The sequence below is a fragment of the Ictalurus furcatus genome, chromosome 19 (genome assembly GCF_023375685.1).
Source record: "Ictalurus furcatus strain D&B chromosome 19, Billie_1.0, whole genome shotgun sequence".
NCBI classification, from domain to species: domain Eukaryota; kingdom Metazoa; phylum Chordata; class Actinopteri; order Siluriformes; family Ictaluridae; genus Ictalurus; species Ictalurus furcatus.
Window position 1 is genome coordinate 15,588,793 of NC_071273.1, and position 24,895 is coordinate 15,613,687.

At 37.2% G+C, this 24,895-nt stretch overlaps 1 protein-coding gene across 1 annotated transcript; it reads right to left on the reverse strand.

Moving 5' to 3' along the window:
• Window positions 1–5,669: 5,669 nt before the first annotated feature.
• On the reverse strand, window positions 5,670–23,109 carry lta4h (leukotriene A4 hydrolase). Its single transcript, XM_053650558.1, has 19 exons — window positions 22,901–23,109; window positions 20,816–20,946; window positions 20,310–20,430; window positions 19,070–19,138; window positions 18,342–18,446; window positions 17,617–17,669; window positions 16,913–16,985; window positions 16,678–16,818; window positions 16,327–16,350; window positions 16,081–16,151; window positions 13,390–13,501; window positions 13,012–13,156; window positions 12,224–12,327; window positions 11,031–11,101; window positions 10,881–10,935; window positions 10,276–10,371; window positions 10,023–10,105; window positions 9,321–9,425; window positions 5,670–6,039 (listed from the first exon to the last, which is right to left on the reverse strand). Exons 1-19 carry the CDS (start codon window positions 23,054–23,056, stop codon window positions 5,916–5,918), a joined length of 1,839 nt encoding a protein of 612 aa, XP_053506533.1. The 5' UTR covers window positions 23,057–23,109; the 3' UTR covers window positions 5,670–5,915.
• Between the last annotated feature and the right edge of the window lie 1,786 nt (window positions 23,110–24,895).

The window sequence follows — 24,895 nt, forward strand, 5'->3', positions numbered from 1 at the left end:
TATTAACTTCAAGAGAGAGAAAATAACAAAGCTGGTGAAGAAACAACTGTTTATAATATAAGGGACAACAGGAATTACCTTGTTTTGTGAACATTCCTCAACACAAGGAGTGAACAGATAATAAGTACCACGTGTCATACTTTAATAAATAAAAATGGTTAATGTTGCCAAAATGCTGTCGTATAAGTGGAATAAAACACTTTGTGATTACCTCCATTACTAACAGTAACTCCAGTTCTCGTCATGGTGCATAACACCAACCTGTCATTTATTATTTTCCTATAACAACCTAATAACATGCCTTGGCTTGTTTTATTCCTTATATATCATGGCAGTGTTGCATGTTCTTGTGATAGAGGCCATAGCAGAGCTTCCTTTTACTTGTGTAGGCTGAACATGTGTTTGTATGAGTCACCAAAGTTTAAAGAGCTATAAAACCTATTTTTTTAAAAATTATTGTAAAATTAACGTATTCAGAGTATGAAGGACATCAGACATCTTCAAAAAGTCATCACAAATCAGACTTTGTGACAGCTTCCTTTGGGCTGTTCTGATATGTTTAGATTAGTGAGTAATCTAACGAACATTAGATTTTTTTTGACATCTCAGTTCTTCTTGTTTTATTTTTCATGAGGTATTTGAACTCCTGCTGTGCACTGGTATTATCGGTGTTTTCCCATTGCTCATCTAAGCATTAATATTTTTCAGGTCTTTTGTAATTTTTACGGAATGTGAAAGATGAAGGAAGGAGAAGAAATTAGAGCTCAAATGATTGCACCATTGATTTTGGTTCAGCTCATAGAAGGAAGTGTACAGTATCGTGGCCATCATATGGCCGTCACAGGTTTCAGGTCTGAAGAGTTCCGGTCATCCAGGCTGTGATAAATGTCTCATAGTAGTAGTAGGTGACCTGGACTTGTAATGAGTTCATGAAGATGTTTCGACCACTCATCAGTTTTGAAATCTTCATGAATGTATTACATTTCCAGTAAGCAAGACTTAATACTACCACAGATGTGACTGTTAGTGAGTCAAAACAGGTCTCAGACACCAAAAAAAAACATGGTGGTTAATGTCTCATGGTGATACACTAATAATCAGAAGAATTGAAAAGTATCACCAGTATTTAAACATCACCATCACCTCTATCTCAGCTCTCTCTTTGTCCAAAAGTTTCTGAGAGGACAAACTTCCCGTCACATCTTCAAAACCTGATCGCTTTTCTTTATTCTGATCGAAGTGTTCCATTTCCTGGCACCGTGGCAGAGTAGTTGTGAGGGAAGGGGGGGAAATGGCTCATTCTTTGAGATGGCAATTGTATGTGGCTCTGTGTCTTCTTACCTGTGTGTCTTTGATCATAAGAGAGCATGGGGTGGCGTTTGATTCCATGGATACTTTGACAGCTCGCAGGCTGGCAAAAGCTTCTCGGATGACTGTGAGAAGATCAGAGGAGACAGGGTGGACGGCAGGAGTCCAGCTGCGAGAAGATCAGAGGAGGTGCAACTTCAACCACAGCCATTGTATGAGAGCACAAATCACTCAGATAACTTTTTTTTCCCCTCTTGTTTGAAAAAAAATCTTCTCTCTCAGAATATTGAATGGCACAGATTATGGTCTGAGAGGTTTTGTCTAACTTTGACGAAAAAGATATGCTTCCTTTTTGTATAGAGGGCTCAGGAGGCTTTTCTTCACAGTGCAGAATTTCTTGCTGTATTGTCCACTGTTGGTCCTCATATACTTATCTTCTAGCATTCTGAAGTCAAAGTCAAGTGTTTAATGCTCCACAGACTGGGTAACTGAAATACAAAACTCGAAGGTTTAGATAAAAGTTTGCTGATGTTGTTCGCTCATGTTTGTCTAAAAATTCAAGCCCAGTAAATTTTCTGATTTGGGGGGGGGGGGGGGGGGGGGGGGTTGGAATGGAGACATGATATACAATAGTGCATTTCTGTGGCAGTCCACATGACAGGTCATTACATTTACCGGCCAAGAAATTGTGAAATGTGAAGTCTCCAGTATTGTGACGTATTTCCCGTTTTAGGGAAAACATGTGATATTACAAGCTGTTTCATTTTCCTATAAGTTATAACATAGAAACAAGAAAATACTATGTCCAACATGAATAAACTCCTTCATACTAAGCTGCTGTGATCTTGATTTCACTTGCATCATGTTCAGTGTGAATGGATAGAAATATGCCCTGGGTCATGTGGTTATTGAAATTTAGTGTTTGGTGTGATGTAACATTTCACACCAGACTTGTTTAACTTTGCCCAAATGTCAAGTTAAGTCTGCATCTGCACCACCTTCAGCTGCATTCATATAATTTCAATGATCTGGGGCGGCTGTGGTTCAGGTGGTAGAGCAGGTTGTCCACTAATCGTAGGGTTGGCGGTCTGATTCCTGGACCACGTGATTCCACATGCCGAAGTGTCCTTGGGCAAGACACTGAACCTAGTTGCTTCTGATGGCAAGCACCTTGCTACCATTGGCATGTGAGTGTGTGTATGAATGGGTGAAAGGGAAACAGTGTAAAGCACTTTGTAGAACTGCTAATGTTAAAAAAGCGCTATATAAGTGTAGACCATTTACCATCTATACTTTCCACATAGGTATTTTAAAAAGTACAGGACATTGTTAAATTGTGAGTGAACACAGGAAATAGGTCTTTTCAATTCCCTTAATTTTGTGGCCTTTAGTGATCAACTTGTCATGAAGTAATTATTTCCTATATTTTTTCACTCCTACTGGTGATGGTAAATGCTATGCAGCTATTAATTTTTACTGTGGTTTATCCGAGAGGCATAATTAATTGCATATTAATTAGCTACTTATATCAGTGAGATCAGATGTGTTAGAGCGGGGAAAACAAAATACAACAGGACCAGAGATGAGAACCACTGACATATACAGCAGTACACATCCAGTGTGTATTCCCCCCTAATGCCCAGGGTTCTTGGGATAGGCTCTGGAACCACCACTAGCCTGACCAGGATAAAGTGGTTATCTGAGATGAAGGAATGAATGATTCATCTGATAAAATTTTTAGTCAGTTAAAGTCTCCCTCTAGCGGCATTTACAATGAATTAATGTACAAACTAGGAACAGAGCTGGTAATTGTAATTATATCAGAGTATCAGTATGGAAGGCAGATATGAGAAGTGGTGGCATTGATATTTAGTTATATATGACAGTTATATTTTATTACAAAGAAGCCCTCACTGATTGGGCCATGAATTTAGTAGGCAAACAAGAAATTAATGGCCAAACGTATGTGGACACCTGACCATCGCATCTATATGTGATTCTTCCCCAAACTGTTGCCACAAAGTTGGAAGCACAGATTTGTCTAGAATGTTTTTGTACGCTATAGCATTAAGATTTCCCTACACTGGAAGTAAGAGGCCCAAACAGTTTCCAGTATGACAATGCCCCTGTGCACAAAGTGAGCATGGTTTGCCTATGTTGATGTGGAAGTACTCGAGTGACCTGCAGAGAGCCCTGACTTCAACCCCACTGAACACCTTTGGGACGAACTGCACCCCAGGCCTCCTTGACCCACATCAGTGCCTGGTCACTAATGCTCTTATAGCTGAATATTCAAATCCCCACAGCCACGCTCCAAAACCTTGTGAAAAGCCTCCGGAGAAGAGTGGAACTTATTATAACAGAAGAGGGGGACTAAATCTGGAATGAGATGTTCAGCAATCACATAACAATGTCAGGTGTCCACATACTTTTTGCCATAAAATGTATTTCTTACATATACATGTTCTAGCCTGCATTTAAACAATCATGTAAAATAATCTAAAATTAATTTCAAATAATTATGGTATTATAATTATTATTATGGTTATTTAGAAAAAGTAGAACTCTAGTTCTATGAATAAATATGTAAAAAAATATATTTTTTTTAAAAGTATTGGCATGGAATATCCAAATATACTGGAGGAGAAAACAAGGCAAAAACTAGAAGAGATGTTCTCTGGTGTGGATGATGTGATGTATTGTCGCCCCCTGTTGGCCACTTTAATAAAGTTGTAGTCTTTCTAGTATCAGAAATTGTACAAAACAATTTTCACGTCTCACTATATGTTCTATTTATCTTCATATATCAGGAGTTTGTACTTTGGTAATATATATAATCCTTAAAGTCGGAGTTTAAAGAAATAACTTCCTTAGAACAATCCCCACAAGTGTATATCACACAAATTCAAGAGAATTTAAAAAAAATCATTCATTACTCTTACTTAATTGAAGAATATATTTTTTTTTTTTTTTTTTACACACTATTTAATTTAGTTCAAAATAAATCCGTTTAGTTGGGTCAACACAATTTAGTTAGATTAGGTCAAATTAATTTACTTAATCAACTTTATTACATTTGTCTAAATTTTAAAAATATATATTTTTTTATTAATTTACTGGAGGTTCAATTAATTTTCTCATGTTTAAACAAGCAGGTTCATTCATCATTATACATAACATATATAATGAACAAATGATAACAAATAAGAATGAAAAAAAGAAAAGACTTGTGTCTGCACTGACATTAATATAATTCACTGAGTGGCCACAACCTAAGCACAAGCACCACTCCTCATTACAATGGTAACCACAAAATTCAAAAACATTACAGAAACTCCTTAAAATGTCCAACATAACTGAATTAAACTAACGTCTTTCCCTTTACTGAAAAACACATAAAATAACACATAGTCCCTAAATTTACTCTCCTAATGCAGTCCCTTGCAAAGCATGCTGGGAACTACAGATCCCCTGCCCAGTAAGTTATATAACAAAAATGATTCATGTAGTTTTAACAAATGAATGAAGTAAACTTCAGTTTTAAATATATTAGGTGGATTGAACACAATGAAATTAAGTTGTGACAAAATGTTCAAAAATCATGTTACTTTAGCACATTCTAATGAATTGAACTGAACAAGAGGCAAATAAAAAAAAAAACATTTGAGTGTGGTTTACTCCAGTGTGTAATTGAGCACACACACTTCTGGTAATGGTGGCTAGTATTATGCATAAGCAGTGGCTCTGATCAGGACAGAAATGTTTTAGCATGTTCCTACATGACTATTTTACTAAATACTTCTTGTACTCCTCCCCCATTGGAGGCTTGATTCACTAATGTTGAAACCAAGTGTGTGCTTAGACAACAATGTCCTTTTAAGAGCTTTAAATGTAAAAAGATATCTAGTTCAACCTAGTCTTTAATAACAATTTATACACCTCCGTTAAATTCTCTATAATGTTGATATGGTGAATCATGGAATCATTTATTTAATATTTTTGAAGTTGGCAGAGGTAAAAGTCGAGGTAAAAGCTGTAACTATGTTTTCTGACATGGTCTTCAGGAGGGAGGAAGTTTTACATTTTTCATAACAAGCTGCATTTTTGTCTCGTTAACTTCAATTGAGATAATGACTGTGTATTACTGCTGAAATGTCCTGATAAGAGGAACTAATTTGTTTTGCAGATGTTCCACAACATTAAATGGTAATAATAATAATAATAATAATAATAATAATAATAATAATAATAATACCACCACATTTATCAAGAACCATTAGTTCACCAGTTATACTCTATGTCAGTGCTTCATCCTAAAATGTCCTGAGTGTAAAATTAGAATAAACACACTTACAATTATGAAGTTGGTTGAAGCGTTTATTGCTCAGCGTGGTGATCTATAAGAAAACCTTTTTCTTTAAGACAAGCAGATTAGAGCAGGCAAATGTGATGGTGAAATTTGGAGAACTTTTTCCCCTCTTGCCCTGAGATAAAGATCTCTATTAAGATATAAAACATTGAACTGGCCAAGCACAGAAGAACTACAACTCTCAGACCCAGGTCACGCACAGGGTTAAGTGGGGAAGCAGGGTTATAAGCCTGTGCTTCTAAGCCTGGGAAATTTTCAGGTCCTTGGACACCAGGGTGGCAGTGACGAAGTGCATTGCACCACTATGCTCCTTGAAGGTCTTTACAGCTTCATCACTGAACTTGGGAAAATTGTACACCTCCCTGAGAGAAAATAAGAGAGTCGTTGACATACATTAATACCAGCACTTCATCTTTCTACAATCATTAGCACTCATCATATTCATTATTAATTAGAGAAAATGAATGCAGTCTGACACCACAGGCCTGGGATACGTGTATAGGGTCGAGTGTCTGTATAGACTTTACTGAAATAATCCATTCAAAACTGGTACACTGGACACATTTTCTAATACTGCTCTAATCTGGAACGAACTGTAGCAAATATCAAGTAACCCTGAAAGAGAGGTAAAAGTAACCTGTATCCCCTCACAGCCCAAAGCAACACTCTCTTTTCCACTTCTGTAGTACCTAGAGGATTATTCTAATACTACTGGGTCAGGAAACAGCAAAAATGACAAATCAATACAAATTAACTTCATGGCTTGATAACTAAATATTGAGATTTATGTAGAAATTTGAAATTGTACGACACTGAATTCTCAGATCGGGTTGGTCAGAAGGTGTCAGTTAATTATTTTATTTTTTTTTAAATAAAAGCAGCTCTGATGGAAGTTACAACCGTTTTATATTAATTAAAATCACAGGTTTATATTTAAAAATGTGCTCATTCTAATATGTTACTGTTTCTAAAGAAATTAAAGCTAATTCACAGGAACTTGTATGATGGAGTATATTTATTATTTATATATACACACACAGTAGATAGATAGAAAGTAGATAGAAAATAGATAAGGAGGCTCCAGTGTCAACACTTTGTAACATTCAGAAGTAAAGCTGGTAAAAAAAAATTTTAAAAAAATTGACCATTGGGAAACTCTAAGGATGGAAGACATTGTGTTTTGCTTTTGTTTGTCTTATTAACTTCAAAAGAAAATTGGGGAATGATTTATTTATAGCTTCTCTAATGTAATCGATAACAGGAACTTTGGGGCATGCTGTTATTGTTAATGAATCAATTTGGTGTTGCTTCCACTTTGCGTTGTGCTGCATCACACCACTGTGTTGTTGATTATTTTGCTATAACTGCATGCCCCGTCATGGTGTATTCTATACATGCATGATGCTATCGTTGATGCTGTTACTAGTGCTAATACTGCTGCTGCTACTAATGCTGTTGAGCAAAATTGTATCAGAGCCACAGAAGCTTCAGAATGAAGCATTGTGCCTAGTCATAGTGTGGCTCAAATTTTATATAGCACATTTTTTGACCATTGACCATCTGGCTCAAAATGCTGGCTCACTTCAGGCAAAATAAGATAATTAAATTGCTGATTAAAGGGAAAAGGGGGGGGGTCATTTCTAACAATGATTCTCATTAATTCAGATCTTTCTTTAAGGCCTTTGAGGAAAAACAGGCTTTATCGTCTGAAACAGTTCACGACAGGACAACTCAAAAATCTTGTGCACAGTGCCAAGAAGTACATGAATGGAACTGTAGACACAAATTTACAAAAATGTGCATTAATTTAGGCTAAAAATATGGAAGATGGTTCAGCTTTGAGATTATCTTCACTGGTCCTGTAAAGCTGTTACAACATCGTACATAAAGCAAACAGCAATTGCAATGCATCCTGTCTTTTGTGAAATCTAAAACGAAACAAAAGGTGTTTCGATAGCAAACAGGCAGCAAACCCTAATCCCAAATCCACCACAAGAGGGGGCAGTTTCACTACTGCAGTCACTAGATCAAACCAAAATTAAACTTAACCCTCCTTATTACGTTATGGGTCACCCATTTCCACATTTGAGGTGTCTGAAATACTGGTTAATCTCTCTTGTTCTCTTTGAAATTTCTTGACTTTCCTCATTTAGGGCCAACTTTTCCATATACACAACCAAAAAAGCAAATTAAATCACAACCTCTCAATCTGGAATCGAAAGTGTCATCCTAGTCTAATTCTTTCATGTCCATGAATGCAGGCCGGAAGAAAAGAACCAAGTCTGTGCACGTTCCTTAACGCGGGCAGCTCTGCAACATTTTGGACAGAAGCATGAAATGACAATACTTTTGAAAACCATGGATCAGGAAAAGGAAAGATTGTGAGCAGTAATCTCTGGAATGGAAGTGACTCCTCTAAAATGTAACACATTCTTAAAGTTGAACGTACCAATGTGTACACAGAAAAAAATACCCCAGTCATTGGAAATCAAATTTCCAAAAGAGGAAGATATAAGAAGATGGTCTCAAGGTATCTGGCTTTGAGGCCAATCTCTAGTGGCATTGGGTTTAAGGGTGTAAATGATCCAAAAGCACTGAAGCCTTGGAAAAGTAATCAGTAACAAAAGTTGGTGATTTATACACTGAAAACTCTCCTTGGTTGATTCATCAATGGCGATCTCAATCCTAATGTGGGTAGTGATGCATAATCCTCATTCAGGCCAAGTCAAGGAGTACACTATATGGCCAAAACTATCAAGCTATCGGTGTGACTAAACAGTGTTGTAGCTAGCGATTCAAGAAAAATGGCAATGGGAATTTTCCATAATTCAAACACTGTCACAAGTGTTGCAGTGGAGGCAACAAGCTGAATCCTGAAGAAGCAGCATAATGTAGAGTGTCCACAAAACTTTCCCTCAAATTCCAAAGTCTCTCCAAACTTCAGCACCACTGGCAAGGAATAGATGAAATATTTGTGGTCCCTGATGCTGACCCAGAAGTAACTGGGACTGAGGACTGAGGTCAGTCTTAAACCAAGGGGACTGTCCTACAAATAAGCTTATTATCAAGCTTATTATTATTATAAATATGCTTAGTATATATGTTTATGTTGTATAAATATTCAAATTGAATATTAAATTGAGTTGTGGGGTTTGCTTTAATTTTTCAAAACATCTACTTCAGTTTCATTTTTTTTTTTTTTGTAAAAAAAAAAAAAAAAAAAAAAAAAAAAGGAAGTATTTTGACCACTTAACCACTACTTTACACTTCATATGATGTACTTGATTATTGAAGATTTTGGTACCTTGGTACTGTTGTTCTGGAAAAAATAAACCATTCAAACTACCGGGTACATTTCTTGGAGTTGTGGGTGGTATATAGGTATTAACGAGAAACTGGGGGAAATTTCTCAACAAGGGGAGATTTTTAAATACCAGTTTCCCTTTATATATCAAAATGTATTAATATATGCAATAAAGTTTACACTTTATTAGTTTATCATATTTCATTGTTTTAATCTTTTAGGTGAATACAAGTGCTTTTTATTTTAACATTGAATACTGCTGTTAGGCTTTATAATAGTACAGACTCTTCATCTTTGATCCTACTTCACATGATAATACTTTCTTTTGCCCTAAGTTACCTGAAGAGTGGGCGTGTGAACTTCATCCTGCCTTGCTCTGTGGCCATCTTCAGAGCCAGAGGAACAGCCTCTTCCCAATGCGCTTTGACACACAAACGCAGCCACCTACATGTACACACACATATATACATACATACACACATACATACATACATACACACATACATACATACACACACACACACACACACACACACACACACACATACACATACACACATACACACATACACACATACACACATACACACATACACACACACACAGGTCATCTATGAGTATTTACATCAGTGATTTACAATTTTGGGGTAATTTTAAATGTGTATATTGGTGCTTGTATAAAACATTATATGTAATACTATACATATTTTGTAAGGGGGAGAAAAAACTTATGATCTTATGAGTACAGAATAACAGAGCCTCAGAATAAGGAACAAAGATGAAAACAGTTTGTTTGTTTTTTTTAAAAACACAACAAATATCAAGTAATTTCTTTTTTTTAATAGATCTAGAAACATATATAAATACACTGTTTGAGAATAAGAGCTTGGGGCCTAGATATAAATAAATCACTCTTCTGCATAGACCGGCTGTACTTTCCATCTGAATATTTCAGCTCAGCACTCAATGTACAACCTCTTCAGCAATCAGCCCCAACCCCACCCAAATCCACCAGCAGTCACTGTTATCTGTTCTGTTTACCTGAAACGGATCTCAGCGTTCCGGACACTGTTGAAGTTATACACCTCCTGCATTCGCTTAACATGAGAGACAGGAAGAGGTTCCTAAAGAAAACAGAGAGAGTATGCAAAGAGACCATAGACATACAGTACAGTGCAGGATACTGTAGATAAATTCAGCTCTGGTGTTAAATGTGCAGTTCTTGTGAAGGTGGATTAAGAATTATTTTTGGACATTTAAATTGTTATAATAGTGTTAGTGTGGGTCTCAGTACCTCCTGTAACAGCACAGCCAGGAACTCAATCAGCTGATGAGAGGAGAGCTGCTTTACATCAGCCTCACTGAAGCCTGACAGATCAGCATCTTTAGCCTGCCAATACACACAAAAGTCTTGTTTCCATATAATATAATGAAATATGTATATTTCCCAACAAAAAAATAATTGTTACAGAAAAGTGTAAGAGACATGATGATTTTATGTAATAGATCCCTTTTCAGACAAAAAAAAAAACATAATGAAGACTGCTGGGTTTTGCATGCAAAAAAAATCCATCATAAAACTGCACAAACTGTACCCGAGACTACTCATTCTTTAAAATAAAAAATAAAAATAAAAAGGTGTCACACCAAATATTGACTTTGTTTAGTTTTTTTTAGTAGTTTTTGTTTAGTGTTTTTTTTGTTTTGTTTTAATTTGTCTTTACTTATGCTATATATCTTTATATACACACACACATACATAACCTTTTACATATATACATTTTACACATTTAATTTCCTGATTTTTTAAGGCATGTCTGATTTACAGCATTTATTTGCATGTGCCTAAGACGTTTGCACAGTGATGGACGTTCTATGGCAAAAGAAGTAAAAGTTTACCTTCACCCATCTCTGGGCCAGTGCAGTGCAGGCATCTGCTAGAGTGGTGTCATACCTGAGCAAGGACAATGTTTAGATGTCAAGCATATAGATACACTGAAGTACACAGGCGCGCGCGCACACACACACACACACACACACGATACTTACTTTGGCTTCACAGGGGCCATTCCTGGAGTGTGCATCCATGCATTCCAGTCCACTTTATTTAAGATGTCCACCTGTCATTGAGCAACACAGAAACAAGACAAAGTTAAGTTAGACCTCTCACATTTACAAAAAAAGCATCAGAGATAAGTTTTCTAGAAGAATATAAAAATATCTCTGCATTGTTGCCCCCTCTTTTACCTCAAAGACAAGCTGGAAACAATTCATTAGTGTGACTAAAGGGATAGCAGAACTGTCCCCCCCACCCCCATGGAAAGTCGCTAAATGATGTTGTGCGCTCATTAGCATATTCATTACATCATTGTGTCATATGTTCATTCTGCGTAGTGTCAGCCCTTTACATCGGTTTGCCTCTTTCCTACTCTCTTTGCTCATACTGTATTTGAACACAGCCGAATTCCCAATAAAGCTGTTCTACATATTTTTCTGTTTCTGTTGTCAGATAACGGAACAAATATGAAATAGTGACTGAAACACAGCCCATTAAGACTACATGTTAATCAGCAGTCACTTCCAAGGCACTTACAAGCTGCTGCTCTGCACTGCTAAAATCCTGATTTATAACCACGACACCCTCTGACAAAATCAGCATACACACAGGTTAAAGACAGCGGCTGTGCTGTGATTTCAGCTATATGGAACATGATCACTCGGAGAGAAAGTTAGAAGTGAATGAAGGTGCTGCTCCTCCTCTGAATGAAAGTGTGTCTCCGGGGGGAAAGCAGGAGCTCGCAATCACGGGGCAGTACTGGCCACTCTCTTCTACGAAAATCACCAAGGTTAGCCCAAAAAGTCGCTAGCTTTGACGTTGGGTGTTTTTTTTTGGAGGGGAATTTAAAAAAAGTCACTAAAGTAGTCTGAAAAGTGGACCGGAGCTGTCTCTGTCAAAATAAGTGAGTGAACAGCGGGAGGAGAGAGAGGGGCTGCAGCAGGGTGTCATATTTTAAGTTAAACATATTGTATTCGTGTTCTATGGAAAATAAACACTATTATTTGAGTTTGACCATTTAATGATGATCAGTGCACCAGATTCATCAGCATAGTTCCTGGTCCATAGAGAAATACCTACTCTACTCTCTACTACTACCACCTACTACTATGACACAAAAACTGAAATTGATCCTGGCTCCTGTAGGAAACACACATTAAGTCTTGTACAGACAAGTACTTCTCACCTTGTCTTTGAAGTAAGTGAACAAGTAGTTTTTCCAGTCATCAGTGCTCACGCTGCTGTAGGCAAACATCTGGATGTAGGACTTCACAAAGCCCATAAACACCTCTGTACATGGCATATGAGACACAAAAGTGTTCTAGTGCATTGGTTTGTAAACTTACTGAGGACTGTACTTCTTGTATTGAAACAATTACCCCAAATATTACAACACTACAACTACACTATATTGTCAAAAGTATGTGTACATCTGACCATCACGCCCATACATGGACCTTCCCCCAAACTGTTGCCACAAAGCTGTAAGCATACAATTGAGTAGAATATCTTTGTATGTTGTAGCATAAAACCTTCCCTTCACTTAGGGGCCCAAACATGTTCCAGCATGACAAAGCCCTTGTGCACAAAGCGAGGTCCATGAAGACATGAAGGTTTGCCAAGGTTGGTGTGGAAAAAGTCCTGACCTCAATCTCACTGAACACCTTTGGGCTGAACTGAAACACCAACTGTGTTTCAGGCCTCCTTGCTCGACATCACTGCCTGAGCTCACTAATGCTCTTGTAGATGAATGAGCACAAATCCCAACAGAATGCAGCCAAAATCTAGAGGAACGCCTTCTCAGAAAAATGGAGGCTGTTATAACAGCAAAGAGGGGACCAACTCTATTTTAATATCTATGGTTTTGGAATGAGATGTTCATCAAACACATATTGGCATAATGGTCAGGTGTCCAAATACCTTTGGCCATATAATGTATATGATACTTTTACGTGTGTCTGTCTGTCTGTCTACCTGGGCCTCCCATCAGCTCTTCCAGATGGTAGAGGAGAGCGAAACCTTTCTCATAAGGCACAGAGGAGAAGCATTCATCAGGGTTGACACCTTCCAGGTTTGGCACCAGGTTAGTATTGACATTATTTGCTCCGAAATGGTTCACCTGCAAAAACACCACCACAGTCTGTTAGCTGGTGTGTGTGTGTGTGAGTTTAGAGTTCACAGATCACAAGGCTTTTGTTAGATGGGTTACACTGGCTTACATTATCTATGCAAGGCTCATGGAGGCCCAACTAATCCATTACTCACAAGCTAATGTTCATTTGATGTACTTGTGTATACTGTATGTATTAGTGTTGAAGGACACAAGCAGGTATGTTGGGTTGTGTGTCTTACAGACTCCTGTAGCTCTTTCCAACCTCCCATCGCTTTAAACTGCCTGAACTGCTCTCCCTCCATCGACCTGCCAATCATTCTCTCCAGATATACAGTATGTCCCTCATTCAACCTACAAACAGTCAAAGATATACATGGGGCAAAGATGAAGGGGATTCTTACTACAAAAATACATTTAATATTAGGAATGTTTTGCCAACTTTTATATAACAGTTTTGCATTTTATATCCTAAATTTTACCCGAATATGATCTTCCCATGTAAACGCTTTTATGAGACAACAGATAAGCAAGAGTGGAATGATTATATACAACTTCAGTGGTAAAAACTGCAGCACTGTTTCCAGACAAAAAAGACATTGCCGACAAAATTCCTAAATCAGCTGTACAAGCAAAGTGCTTCTGAAGCTGTAGGAGGTGAGACCAGTCGATATTAGTGAATAATACACAGAGACAGTCAGGAGGAAATACCAACATGATGCACATCTGTATTTAGACCTCAAGATTTATTATGTATTTGAGCACTGCTCAGCTAAAAATATAAAAAGCCATTTAAGGGTAATACTAAATATAAATAAAAATAACACTTTCAAATAATTAATGTATGAAGGCGTACAGATGGCCCATTTATTTATTTTATTTTTTACCTGCATGTCATCTGGAACAATCTTTCACCAAAGTTTATTTGGATAATTTTAGATGTGTATTTGAATTCTTCTCATTTGTATATCACAGGCATTACTGATAAGAGAACGCCACCCAAGATGCGTGAACTGTGGGTCAAGTCATTTTTAATGAACTGAAAACAACAAAAGCAGCAGTATGGCACAACACTGAATACAAAGATCTTTTCCAGCATAAATATTCATGTAAATTTTAAACCTTTAAGCCCTTACAGTACATGTGTGCTGTGTTATGCACCGACATACGGATGAAGTAATTGATAGCACAACAATGAACAGCTGAATAAAATGTCAGTTTGCATTTACAAACCAAAAATTACCCTCATGCAAGAACAGAGTTGTGATAACTGATCAGGTTTCATATTATATCTACAGTCATGTGAAAAAATAAGTATACCACATGCAGTTATGAACTCGGGTCTCCTTTGAACAGTGGACTAGTTCAACAAAGCCTTCATGTAAAAACCATAATGAACTTTCTTTTATTTTCACAATATCCGTTGTTACTCAGATGAGGATGGGTTCCCTTCGGAGTCTGGTTCCTCTCAAGCTTTCTTTTTTATATCATCTCAGGGAGTTTTTCCTTGCCACCGTCGCGTACCGGATTGCTCAATTGGGATTAATCCACAAACTTAAAATCTGTATCCTGTGTTTATATGTTTCTGTAAAGCTGCTTTGAGACAATGTCCATTGTAAAAAAGCGCTATACAAATAAAATTGAATTGAAAAAAGTATACCCAATGGAATATACTGGAATTTGTTACCACTCTTCCATGCAAAATTCTTTCAGTTGCAAAATGTTTGAGGGTTTTCTTGCATGCAATACTTGTTTCAAATCAAAAATTTAAATGGGATTCAAATCTGGGCTTTGACTAGGCCATTCCATGACCCTCCATTTCTTTTTTTTGAGCCACTGGTGGATTTGCTAGTGTGCTTAGGATCATTATCCTGTTGAAAGTTTCACTTTCAGTTCAACTTCAACTTTTGGACTGATGGTCTCACATTACCTTCAAGCACTCTTAGATATGATGCAGAATTCTTAGTTGAATCAATGAATACAAGTCCCTGAGGCAGCGAAGTAACCCCAAACCATAACATTTCCACCACTGTGCTTCACAGTTGGTACGATGTACTTCTCCTGAAAAGTTGTCTTTGATCTGCGCCAAACATGTCTGCTGTTACTGTGACCAAATAACTCTTTTATTCGCCTTTCCAGAGCACATTATTCCAAAAGGCTTGGTCTTTGCCTATATGCTCATAGGCAAACGGTAGTCTTGCAAAGGCTTTTTCCTGGCACGCCTCCCATGCAGGTTAAATTTGTGCAATCTCTTTCTGATTGTGGAAACATGCATTTTGACATACTAGCAGATCCTGTGAAGAAATTTTGGGGTTCTTGGAGACTTCTTTTTGCATCAGTCATAGACAAATTGGTAGTCATTTGAAATCTGTGCTATTTGTAAATTATTTTCCTTTTCAAATAATTTGGAGACCTTTTTAAATCCCTTGCCAGACTCAAAGGCATTCATAACCTTTTTCTCTGAAGGCCTTACAGAACTCTTTAGATCTTGGCATGATGACACCACACACCTCAATAACAAAGGGAACACCAGACACTAGATATGAGAGGGATATAAATAAGACAAGTTCCACCTGCACTCCCTAAGCAGCTTCTAATCACTGGCACACAGTCGTGAACACCTGATTCTAATTATATGGATTTGAAGTTGTGATAAATGTAGGGGTACACTTACTTTTCCCATGTGACTGATCTGTTTTGGGTTTTTTTTTACGTTAATTTAAACTGTGAAAATTACTACAAAATGTCAATATTATGTCATTTGACAGAGTGTAACACATTTAGTAATAGGCACTGTTTCAGAGAGGATCAAATGTTTGCTTGTCCAAATATGTAATATAATACAATAATAATTTCATTTCCATGGGGAGTACTTATTTTTTCTCATGACTGTACATACATGATAAAGTCATAGTATGTGTATGATGACTGACCAGAAATGCTCCCAGGTTTTATTAGTCACCAGGTTTCCAGTCCAGCTGTGAGAAATCTCATGAGCAATGACCTACAATCAGACACATATCAACATCAACAATACACAAAAGACACAAAAATACACTTTATCGACAGAAGAAAACATTCCCCACTCATACAGTGATATTCAATAATAGCTTGGCACAAATTCATTACTCATTCATTTGCAAAGTTTAATGGACCACCACACAAAAACAGTGACTTACAGTAGCAAGTGACCGGTCTCCAGCCTGAAAATAAACACAAGAACAGTAGTTAGATAGGATGCCGTGTAAAATACACAGACATACAGTACAGAGGTCTAGCAATCAAGTTCATGAAGAAGGTGAGAAACCACAATTTCTACAAATATCCCAGTTATTGTGGCTTGTTAGTTCAAAGTCATACTTTTTTTAAAAAAAATGAAAAGGTAGGCTTGTGTATTTTTAAATCAACTTTGCCAACAGGCCTAAATGTGTGTGCTGTAGAAAAAGGGAATCTGGCTTGCAGACTGCACAATATGCCTAGGTCCACAAAAACAGCTGTGTGATGGAAGCTGTGTTGGTATGTACTCTAACCAGTAGAGTAGGTGTTGCAAATGTGAGGCAGGGGTTCTCCATGCCACCATAGGGGAAAGACGGAGGCAGCACCAGCAAATCATAGTGTCCCCAAACATATGGCCCTGCAAGACTCTCAGCAATCTTCAGCATCCTCTCCGTCTAACGTACACACACGTACACACACAGAAAGGACCCGTCAAACCATCAATCCCACATGAACTCGACGTAGCACACAAAATTGTGTCACACTTACTTCAGAGAACTCAAATGCAGCCAGGTCTACATATTCCTTCTCTGACCATACTTTGGACCTGGGCCCGATCTCCCTGTACAACACAGGAGACACATTTTTATAACCATCTAGCACTGCCAAGTCAAATCTACTGCTCTTGAGATATAACCTTACCAGCTGCCTAATCAAATGTGGTATCTGTAACACCAATGAGACATGAGGCTTTAATCTTCACTCATCATGGGTGTGAATGTACCACAGAGGTTTTCAGTTTCACTCACTCTGATGAGGTGAGGCATGACAAAGTATTTTTAATATATATATATATGTCACCCAGACTCTCTAATACTACACAAATGTATGTGGTTTTTTTTTTTACAACCAATATCTTCATTTTAATTCAACATAAGGGAGTGATGTAGGTTAAGAATGTTTCCGGTGTTGATATAAGAACATGCCCATTCAAATTTAATGAAATGGTTTTAAATTCACTAAAGCCTTTCATTCATAAAATGTCATTTTCAACTTTTTTAAGGAGTCAGATAAGCAGTCAGATAACATGCACGTAGGAATCTTGATTTTATACAAGACCAGCTGCTCATACGCAGATGAAGTCTGATCCAGCAGTAATGGGGATTTTATACTGAGTATTCCTATTTGGATCAGAATCTCTAACATGAACAGAAATTCAGACAGAAGCCAAAAGGAAAGACGAGAGAAACTACCTGCTTTCTAGGGCTCCCACCACAAGCGCAATAAGGTAAGAAGGCATGGGCACCTGAGAAAGAACCATATGCATGCACAAGTATACACACACACACACACACACACACACACACACACACAGGAAATGATGTACATGCTACAATGTGTCAACATCAAACATTTTACCACATTTTTATCAGTAGCATTAAAAACTGCCCGCAGTAATGCGACTTCCGTTCAGCTGAAGAAATACAAGAACGTGTCTTGTCTGGTAAGTCTTAGAGCCATTCTCAACTGATTAAGATAAAAGAGAGGAAGTAAAAGTTTCAACGAATTAAAATCTGGAAAACAGACGCTTTTTGGAAACCATTTCACCAGTTCTTAATTTTAGGATCTGCACATTTTGTGTGACTTTGTAAAGTTAAATAACATCCACTAAATTACTTGAAGAATAACACTAACATTTCCCAACCAATTAACACTATAATATAGGAACCATAAACAATTTGCTCATGATCATAAACAGTGCATTTATCATTTTCCAGTGTTGATGTGATTATCATTATTCAGTGCATATTCATTTCATGATCAACTTTTTAATAAATTCACTCTTAATTTTGAATGAAGTGAAACTGAGTGAGTGAGTGAGTGAGTGAGTGAGTGAGAGAGAGAGAGAGAGAGAGAGAGAGAGAGAGAGAGAGAGAGAGAGAGAAAGAAAGAAAGCGTGTAAGGCATGTTGACTAACTGGTTGTCGGAAGCGGTAAATGATTCGGCTGTTGTCACTCGGATCTGGTTCCTGACCATCACGCACTGCGCTCATAAGTGCGATCAGCTCTTTGGGCACCGACACCTATGACACACAAACATACAACATATACTGACTAAACGAACAAGTCCCCCTTTATCCATGCGAATGTTAATCCTAAAACCAGTTAGTGATATTGTGGGGCTGTTTGTCCTCTAAAAGCCCTTGGGATGTATGGCATCATGGACTCCAAGAAGAGCTTTTGAATGAAAATCTGTTTGCCTCTGACAAGAGGCTTGTGGTTGGCTCTTCCAGCAGGACAAAGTTCCAAAAAATGATTCAGCGACTACAGAATCAAGCTTTTGACCCACAGTAAACCCCACTGAAATGATTCTGTATTAAACTCATTAACTATATTACGAGAAGACTCTGTGCTTTTATGTTAGCAAAGGGAGGTTTCAGAAAGTCCTAAAAAAAGGTGAGAATAATTGTGACAGGTTTTTTTATTTAAAAAATATATTTAAATACATTTATTTAAATTAAGTGTTTAATTTCTCTTACACTTTCAGGGAAATTAAAGTAAATAACCACAAAGATATTTCATTCATAACCTGTTTAAGAACACTGTTTTAGGTCTAGGGTTGTACAATATGGCAAAATAAAAAATGATGGGAGTATATTAAGAACTGCTAGTTTTCGGCAGCTGTATGTGAGGTTGAGTGTGCTACCTGGGAATAGTAGGTGTGTTTCACTGATGGAGTGTCCTGACAGGGCAGCATAGACCTGCAGTGAGTAGCCTGTTGGATTAAAGTAAAGATTACAGAGCTTGGTGACTTGTGCAACAGAGAAGAGAGCCTTAGGTGTGTGGTTGCATTCATCTTACATTCAAACTCATTTTAAATATGAAAAGTGAACCATGTGCATAGAAAAACTGTATGAAATATATGTATATATGTACACTATGTATGCATCTCAGGATTAGGACTGAGCAGCTCTGATTCCATGAAAGTATTTTAAAGGTAAATACTACAGCTCTAAAAGTACATTTAAAATTACAAATGGCAGCTTTAAATAATTTGTTAGAGCATTAGTCAGGGTTATATTTGTTTTGTTTTCATTAAGATGGCAAACCATAAAAGGCCTTTCAAGAACACTGCAGTTAGGGTAAATGCAGTATAGATGCACTTTTAAAGGAATACACAATTAGTGCATTAGTGTTTCAATTTTAATTACACGGTGTCCCAAAAGACAGACATAGGGGCAATTAACACTTTTTAGCAAAATGTCTTCCAAAAGTTTTCATAATCAGTATGTATATATGTGTATACACACACACACATACACATACATACAGTTTGAGAAATGGCAATCATGTAACGGATGTTTTGTAAATAAAGTTACATTTTGCTAAAAAAGATTTAATTTCCCCTATGTATGGAGACTTCTGAGACACCCTGTATATGATTATCTTATAAAGCTAATGACATTAAGCACTACCCTTATGCACTCTTGTCATTTAACACCCAGGACACAGATCAATGATGGTCATAAAACTAATGAAACTGATATACAGAAGCGATAACACAGACATTAGTGTTGAAAGACTAGCACTGGACTTGCAGAAATGTGTGATACAACCACATTGCTTATGAGCTTTTGTGGTTTTCCTGTGACATGACAAGCTGAATTTTTCTTGTACTGTCAACTTATTTGTTAACTTATTTCCAATGCACGAAAAGGGCTTTGTAGTTTCTCAGCAACATGGCAAGCTGCGTTTTGTTTTTGTCCAATTAACCTTAAGAGAGGTGAGTAAACAATTACTTCGAGCTGCAAAAAACAGAAGTGATAATGGGAACTAACTTGCTTCAAGCTATAACACACCACCCTCTTAGTCATTATTTTCCCAAAAGAGCATGCCTATTGCGTTTAATTCATGACATCTTGACCTTACAGCATGCGAGGACATACCTGGCACTGGCTGAAAAGGTACGGGTGCTTTTTCCCAGCGGTTTGTGCAGGAGTGAGCCACTGCAGAGCCGAAGCCTTTGGAGACGTCTCAAACTCGATCTCCACAATCACATGCTGCCCACTGAACACACAACATCATTGTACATCACGCTGTTCAGATCAGAACTTCAGGACTCATGTACATTATAGTGGTAATCTCATGTTCACCCATAAATCAACATTTCAGGATCCTGTAATGACATGGTTCTGACATGCTTGACAAAAATTAGTTGGAAATGTTATAAATGTGCGATTTACATGCTGCTGAATACTAAAACCATGTTAATTTACAGAAACCTGTGACACAATGTGTGCATACTATGTTTCTACAGGCTCTTTTGCCTCCGCAAACAGCCTTCGATTAAAAAATAAAATAACACCCAGAATAACAGCCTCACTAATAAACTTCCCAAACTACAGCCCTATATGAGCAGAGTAAACTACAGAGATGAAGAGTGTGGTGATACCGTGAGAGCTCAAAGGGCAGGCTGATCTCCAAAGGGCTGCCTTTATAACCCTGCTTCTCTCCCAGGGTAAACTTTGCAGCCTGGCCATTGGCTGATACCTTGAAGATCTTTAGGTCAATCGTATCTAGAGTCTAGAAGACAAAAGGTGATTTATGAAGGATGTAATGCCAGCAATTTATCAGTGGAGTAACTTTAACACTGAACAAAGTACGAAGCAGTTTAAATAACTACTGAGTTCTGAATACAGGCGAGTTTACTTGTATTACTGCACCGATCCCACACTGAATATCTTTATCAGAGCTCATAAACATTGGACTGGATTTAATGTAGTTTCCATTTCAATACACTGACATTTATTATGCCGTGATAACGGGTTATGCTGACTGACACATGACACCATTTGTCTTACCACACACCATCATAGAGTCTCTAAAATTTCAGGTAACTTAGGAAGAGAACAGGCCATCCTATTGTGGGGAAATCAATATCAGATCAGTATCGAGTAGCAGGGAAACCCACAGCCATGATATTATAATATCAAAAACTGAACATGTGGATTCAGTGCATTAGTTAATTAACCGGTTGTTTTTTGTTTTTAAGAGTATGATGCAACAGATTTAGATAGGGTATATTGCTAATAGTATACAGGTCAAAGACAAAAGGGCTTTGAAAAGAGGCACCCTTATTCTAATAACACACTACTAAGATAGTTACTGTTGTAATGTTTCTTTGTTTTTTACTTATGTTTCTTTAAATTAATAATGCTGCAATTATAATGCATTATTCTGAATGACAACCTTGTATTTTAAAAACCTTTTTTTTTTTTTTTAATTGGAGACAAAATATACAAAGATTTCCTCCAATACACAAATACTCCAGTATTGGAAATCTATTTTATCCTATAATGTGTAATTTAGCCAATACACTTTTTTATATATATAACAAACAAAGTAGTAAGAATACAATGTTATAATGTAATATTATATTGTCATCATTTATTATTATTGAATTTCTAGTAGTTTAATAATAAATAAATAAATAAAGTTATACTTATTAATAACTTGATGGGAAACAAAAATACCACTTATTTAAAGGCCTCTCTTGCACATGCTTTATGATAGTGTGTATTTGGAGGATATAAATAGAATGAAGTAATTAAGAAGTCCACAGTGAAATCCGCCCTCTGTGCTACTGAGCATTCATATATTTAAAGGTGAAATTTTTCTGTCATTCATAATTACTTTCGAGCAAAGTGGATTAAATGTGGCTGCTATTATCAGATTTTATCACTCTACACCCGAGCCAAAGTTCATCACAGACCTGGTGAACTATGCATGCGTTATTTTTCCCAATCATACTCAGCGAAACCCCGCCTCCTGCAATCGGATTGGCTCTGTGTTCAAATCGGCGTTTATGCCCTTTTTATATGTAAATAAGCATCCAATCATAGCACGTCACGGCTCACAGGCTGTGAACGACTAGCTAATCATACTACAGAACGCTGTGGATGACTAGCCAATGCAAGCTCAGGAGGCGGGGTTTGTCGCAAAACAGGTGGAATAAATACCGCTTCGTGCAAATAAACCCTGCGTGACTTTTGTCGTTGTATGTGGAGATTTAAAGTGAGATAGTAGTGCAGAGAACTGCTTAAAGCCCAGAAACATGACACAAAACCGGGGATATAACATCAGTCTATATCTAAGTGCATTTTATAAGTGTCCATGAGGTTGTTGGAGTAAAATATTTACAATCTTAAATGCAGACAGAATTCTATCTGGCTACTGCACTGTAAATCAGTTTAAATTCACAGTCTTACACAATAGAGCTGACACACTTTTCAGAAATCCAGTGAATACTGGCTATATGAAAGTAAGATCAATCTTGCACTGGTTTAGACAAGCAGAAATCACAGACATTCTTGTAGGTGTGACAGAGCCGCTGTAAACATTTCTAACAATATACACTTTACACAACACAGCTTACACTACAGACAGCTGCTTGCTTTAATAGAACAGCTTTACAGCTTTGTAGCTAGCTAGCTTTGCCTGGAGGAAAATAGTGTATAATATAGTAGAGAGATTTTACCAGATCTGAGAATTTATCCTGCAGAACCTCCACTGTGAGAGCGACCTTCCCTTTCAGCACATGGCTGTCGAAGTCTACATGATAATACAGGTTCACATGGCGAGTAACACAGTGGGAGAAAGAAGAGAAGGAGCAGGGGTCTGTCACAGGAACCATGATCACAGTGAACACACTCACACACACTCACACATAGCCAGTTCGTATGCTGCATTTTAACAAGCTCACTTCAGTCCATGTGACGGAAGTCGGGCTGTTGCAACACGGGAAATGTATTTTCATAAGTTTCCGGTGTTCTGTCGATCTGTCCTACCCGCTCAGGATGTGCTAGAGGTAGTTCAAGCTGTCATGTTAATCTAACGAAATGTGCTTGTTTCTCAGAATGAACTACCACCTTAATAAAGGATGTAGAAAGAGGAGTAGCACATCTTGTCAGCTTCAAATGTCTGTGGTGGTGTTTATTAGTACCACGTTTCACAATCACATAAGTATTATATTGGTAAAGACTCATTTTTACTATAAAATACTATTTATGTTAGCATTTTAATTTAAGAAAATAATTTAATTCAAACTAGATTGATCTCACTTACATTTAACATACAAATTCGCAATTGTACAGGCAAGGTAGCTCAAAATTATGGGCGAGTCTTCAGATATGCCATAAACCAGCTCGAGAATGTTTTGCGCATGCGCAGTACGTGTGCAATGAACACCTGTTTGACCTGTGTAAGCAAGACTGCCCTGGTATGCATGAAGAAAAAAATGTATGAAACTGTAATGCATACAACGTGTATCTCTCATTTATAAGGAACTCTGTAACTCTGTTTAATTAATGTATAGTGTCTACACATACAGAAAGTATTGGAACAGCAAGGCCAATTTGTTTGTTTTTGCTAAACACTGAAGAAATTTGGGTTTTGTCAAAAGATGACTATGAGAAGATAGATCAGAATTTCAGCTTTCATTTCCTGATATCTACATCTAGATGACCACCCAATCTTTATGTGAGCAAAAGTATTGGAGCAGGTAGTCTTAAAGTAAATAGTACTTACAATTTGGTTGCTTTGCTTGTATGGAATATTTTAATAAATCAAAGTATAAGCTAATCATGTATAATTGGTGTAGGAGATATGGGAGAGTATTCATGCATGTTAATCATGTATAATAAATGAATGTAACTCTAGCTTGTGGGAAATCACTGAAGACACATTTCTCACTCCTAGCTTGTGTCTTTTTCGAATACACTTGAGCCTGTCCTCTGTATCTTTTTGCTAGCTTGGTATTTTTTATTCCTTAGTGTGCATCCATTATTATTGTCTTATTTTTCCAACTGCAGAAGTTAGAACAATACAGAATGTGCACATACACAAAGGACTGGTAAGGCCATCTGTGCAGCATGCTTGTTAGAGAAGAACTACCAATGTTCATGGACATGCGTGTGTGTTAGTTTGCTAAAAGGCTCTTTATACTCTTATCACATAGCAGAGAGATGAGCAATAGAGAGTCTTTTTTTGAAAGTTTATAAAAGAATGTACCGATACTGAGTCAGTTAGTTTCTGCAGATCAGCTCAGACTTTGTTGCTTTTATAATAAAGTCTATTTTTGGCATGAAAACCCCAGGAAAAGTATGGGTTTTTTTTAGAAGAAGAAGAAGAAGAAGAGGAGAAGAAGAAGAAGAAGAAGAAGAAGAAGAAGAAGAAGAAGAAGAAGATTCTTCCACACTTGCATCAATAACTGCATCAAGCTAGTGACCCACTGACATCAACACAACACAACTGACATCAAACTGTTGCATTCTCCTTTTATGATGCTCAAACCAAGAGTAAACATTCAGAGCTATTAAGTATTTAAACAATCAATCTAACAGGACACATCTGGACAACAAGAAACACCTGTCAGTCACATGTTCCAATATTTTTGATCACTTGAAAAATGAGTAGGTTCAAACAAAATGTTTTAAGTTGTTTAACACATCTAGATGTAAATATCAGGAAATGA

What these genes read in the sequence shown, in the direction of transcription:
- lta4h (XM_053650558.1), bottom strand. Translation starts at nt 23,056, where the DNA reads ATGGTTCCTGTGACAGACCCCTGCTCCTTCTCTTCTTTCTCCCACTGT. An exon ending in AGAGCTGATGGGAGGCCCAG is followed by an intron (nt 12,328 to 13,011) that starts GTAGACAGACAG and finishes TGCCATGTACAG; the next exon opens with AGGTGTTTATGGGCTTTGTG. An exon ending in AACGCTGAGATCCGTTTCAG is followed by an intron (nt 9,426 to 10,022) that starts GTAAACAGAACA and finishes GTGTACATGTAG; the next exon opens with GTGGCTGCGTTTGTGTGTCA.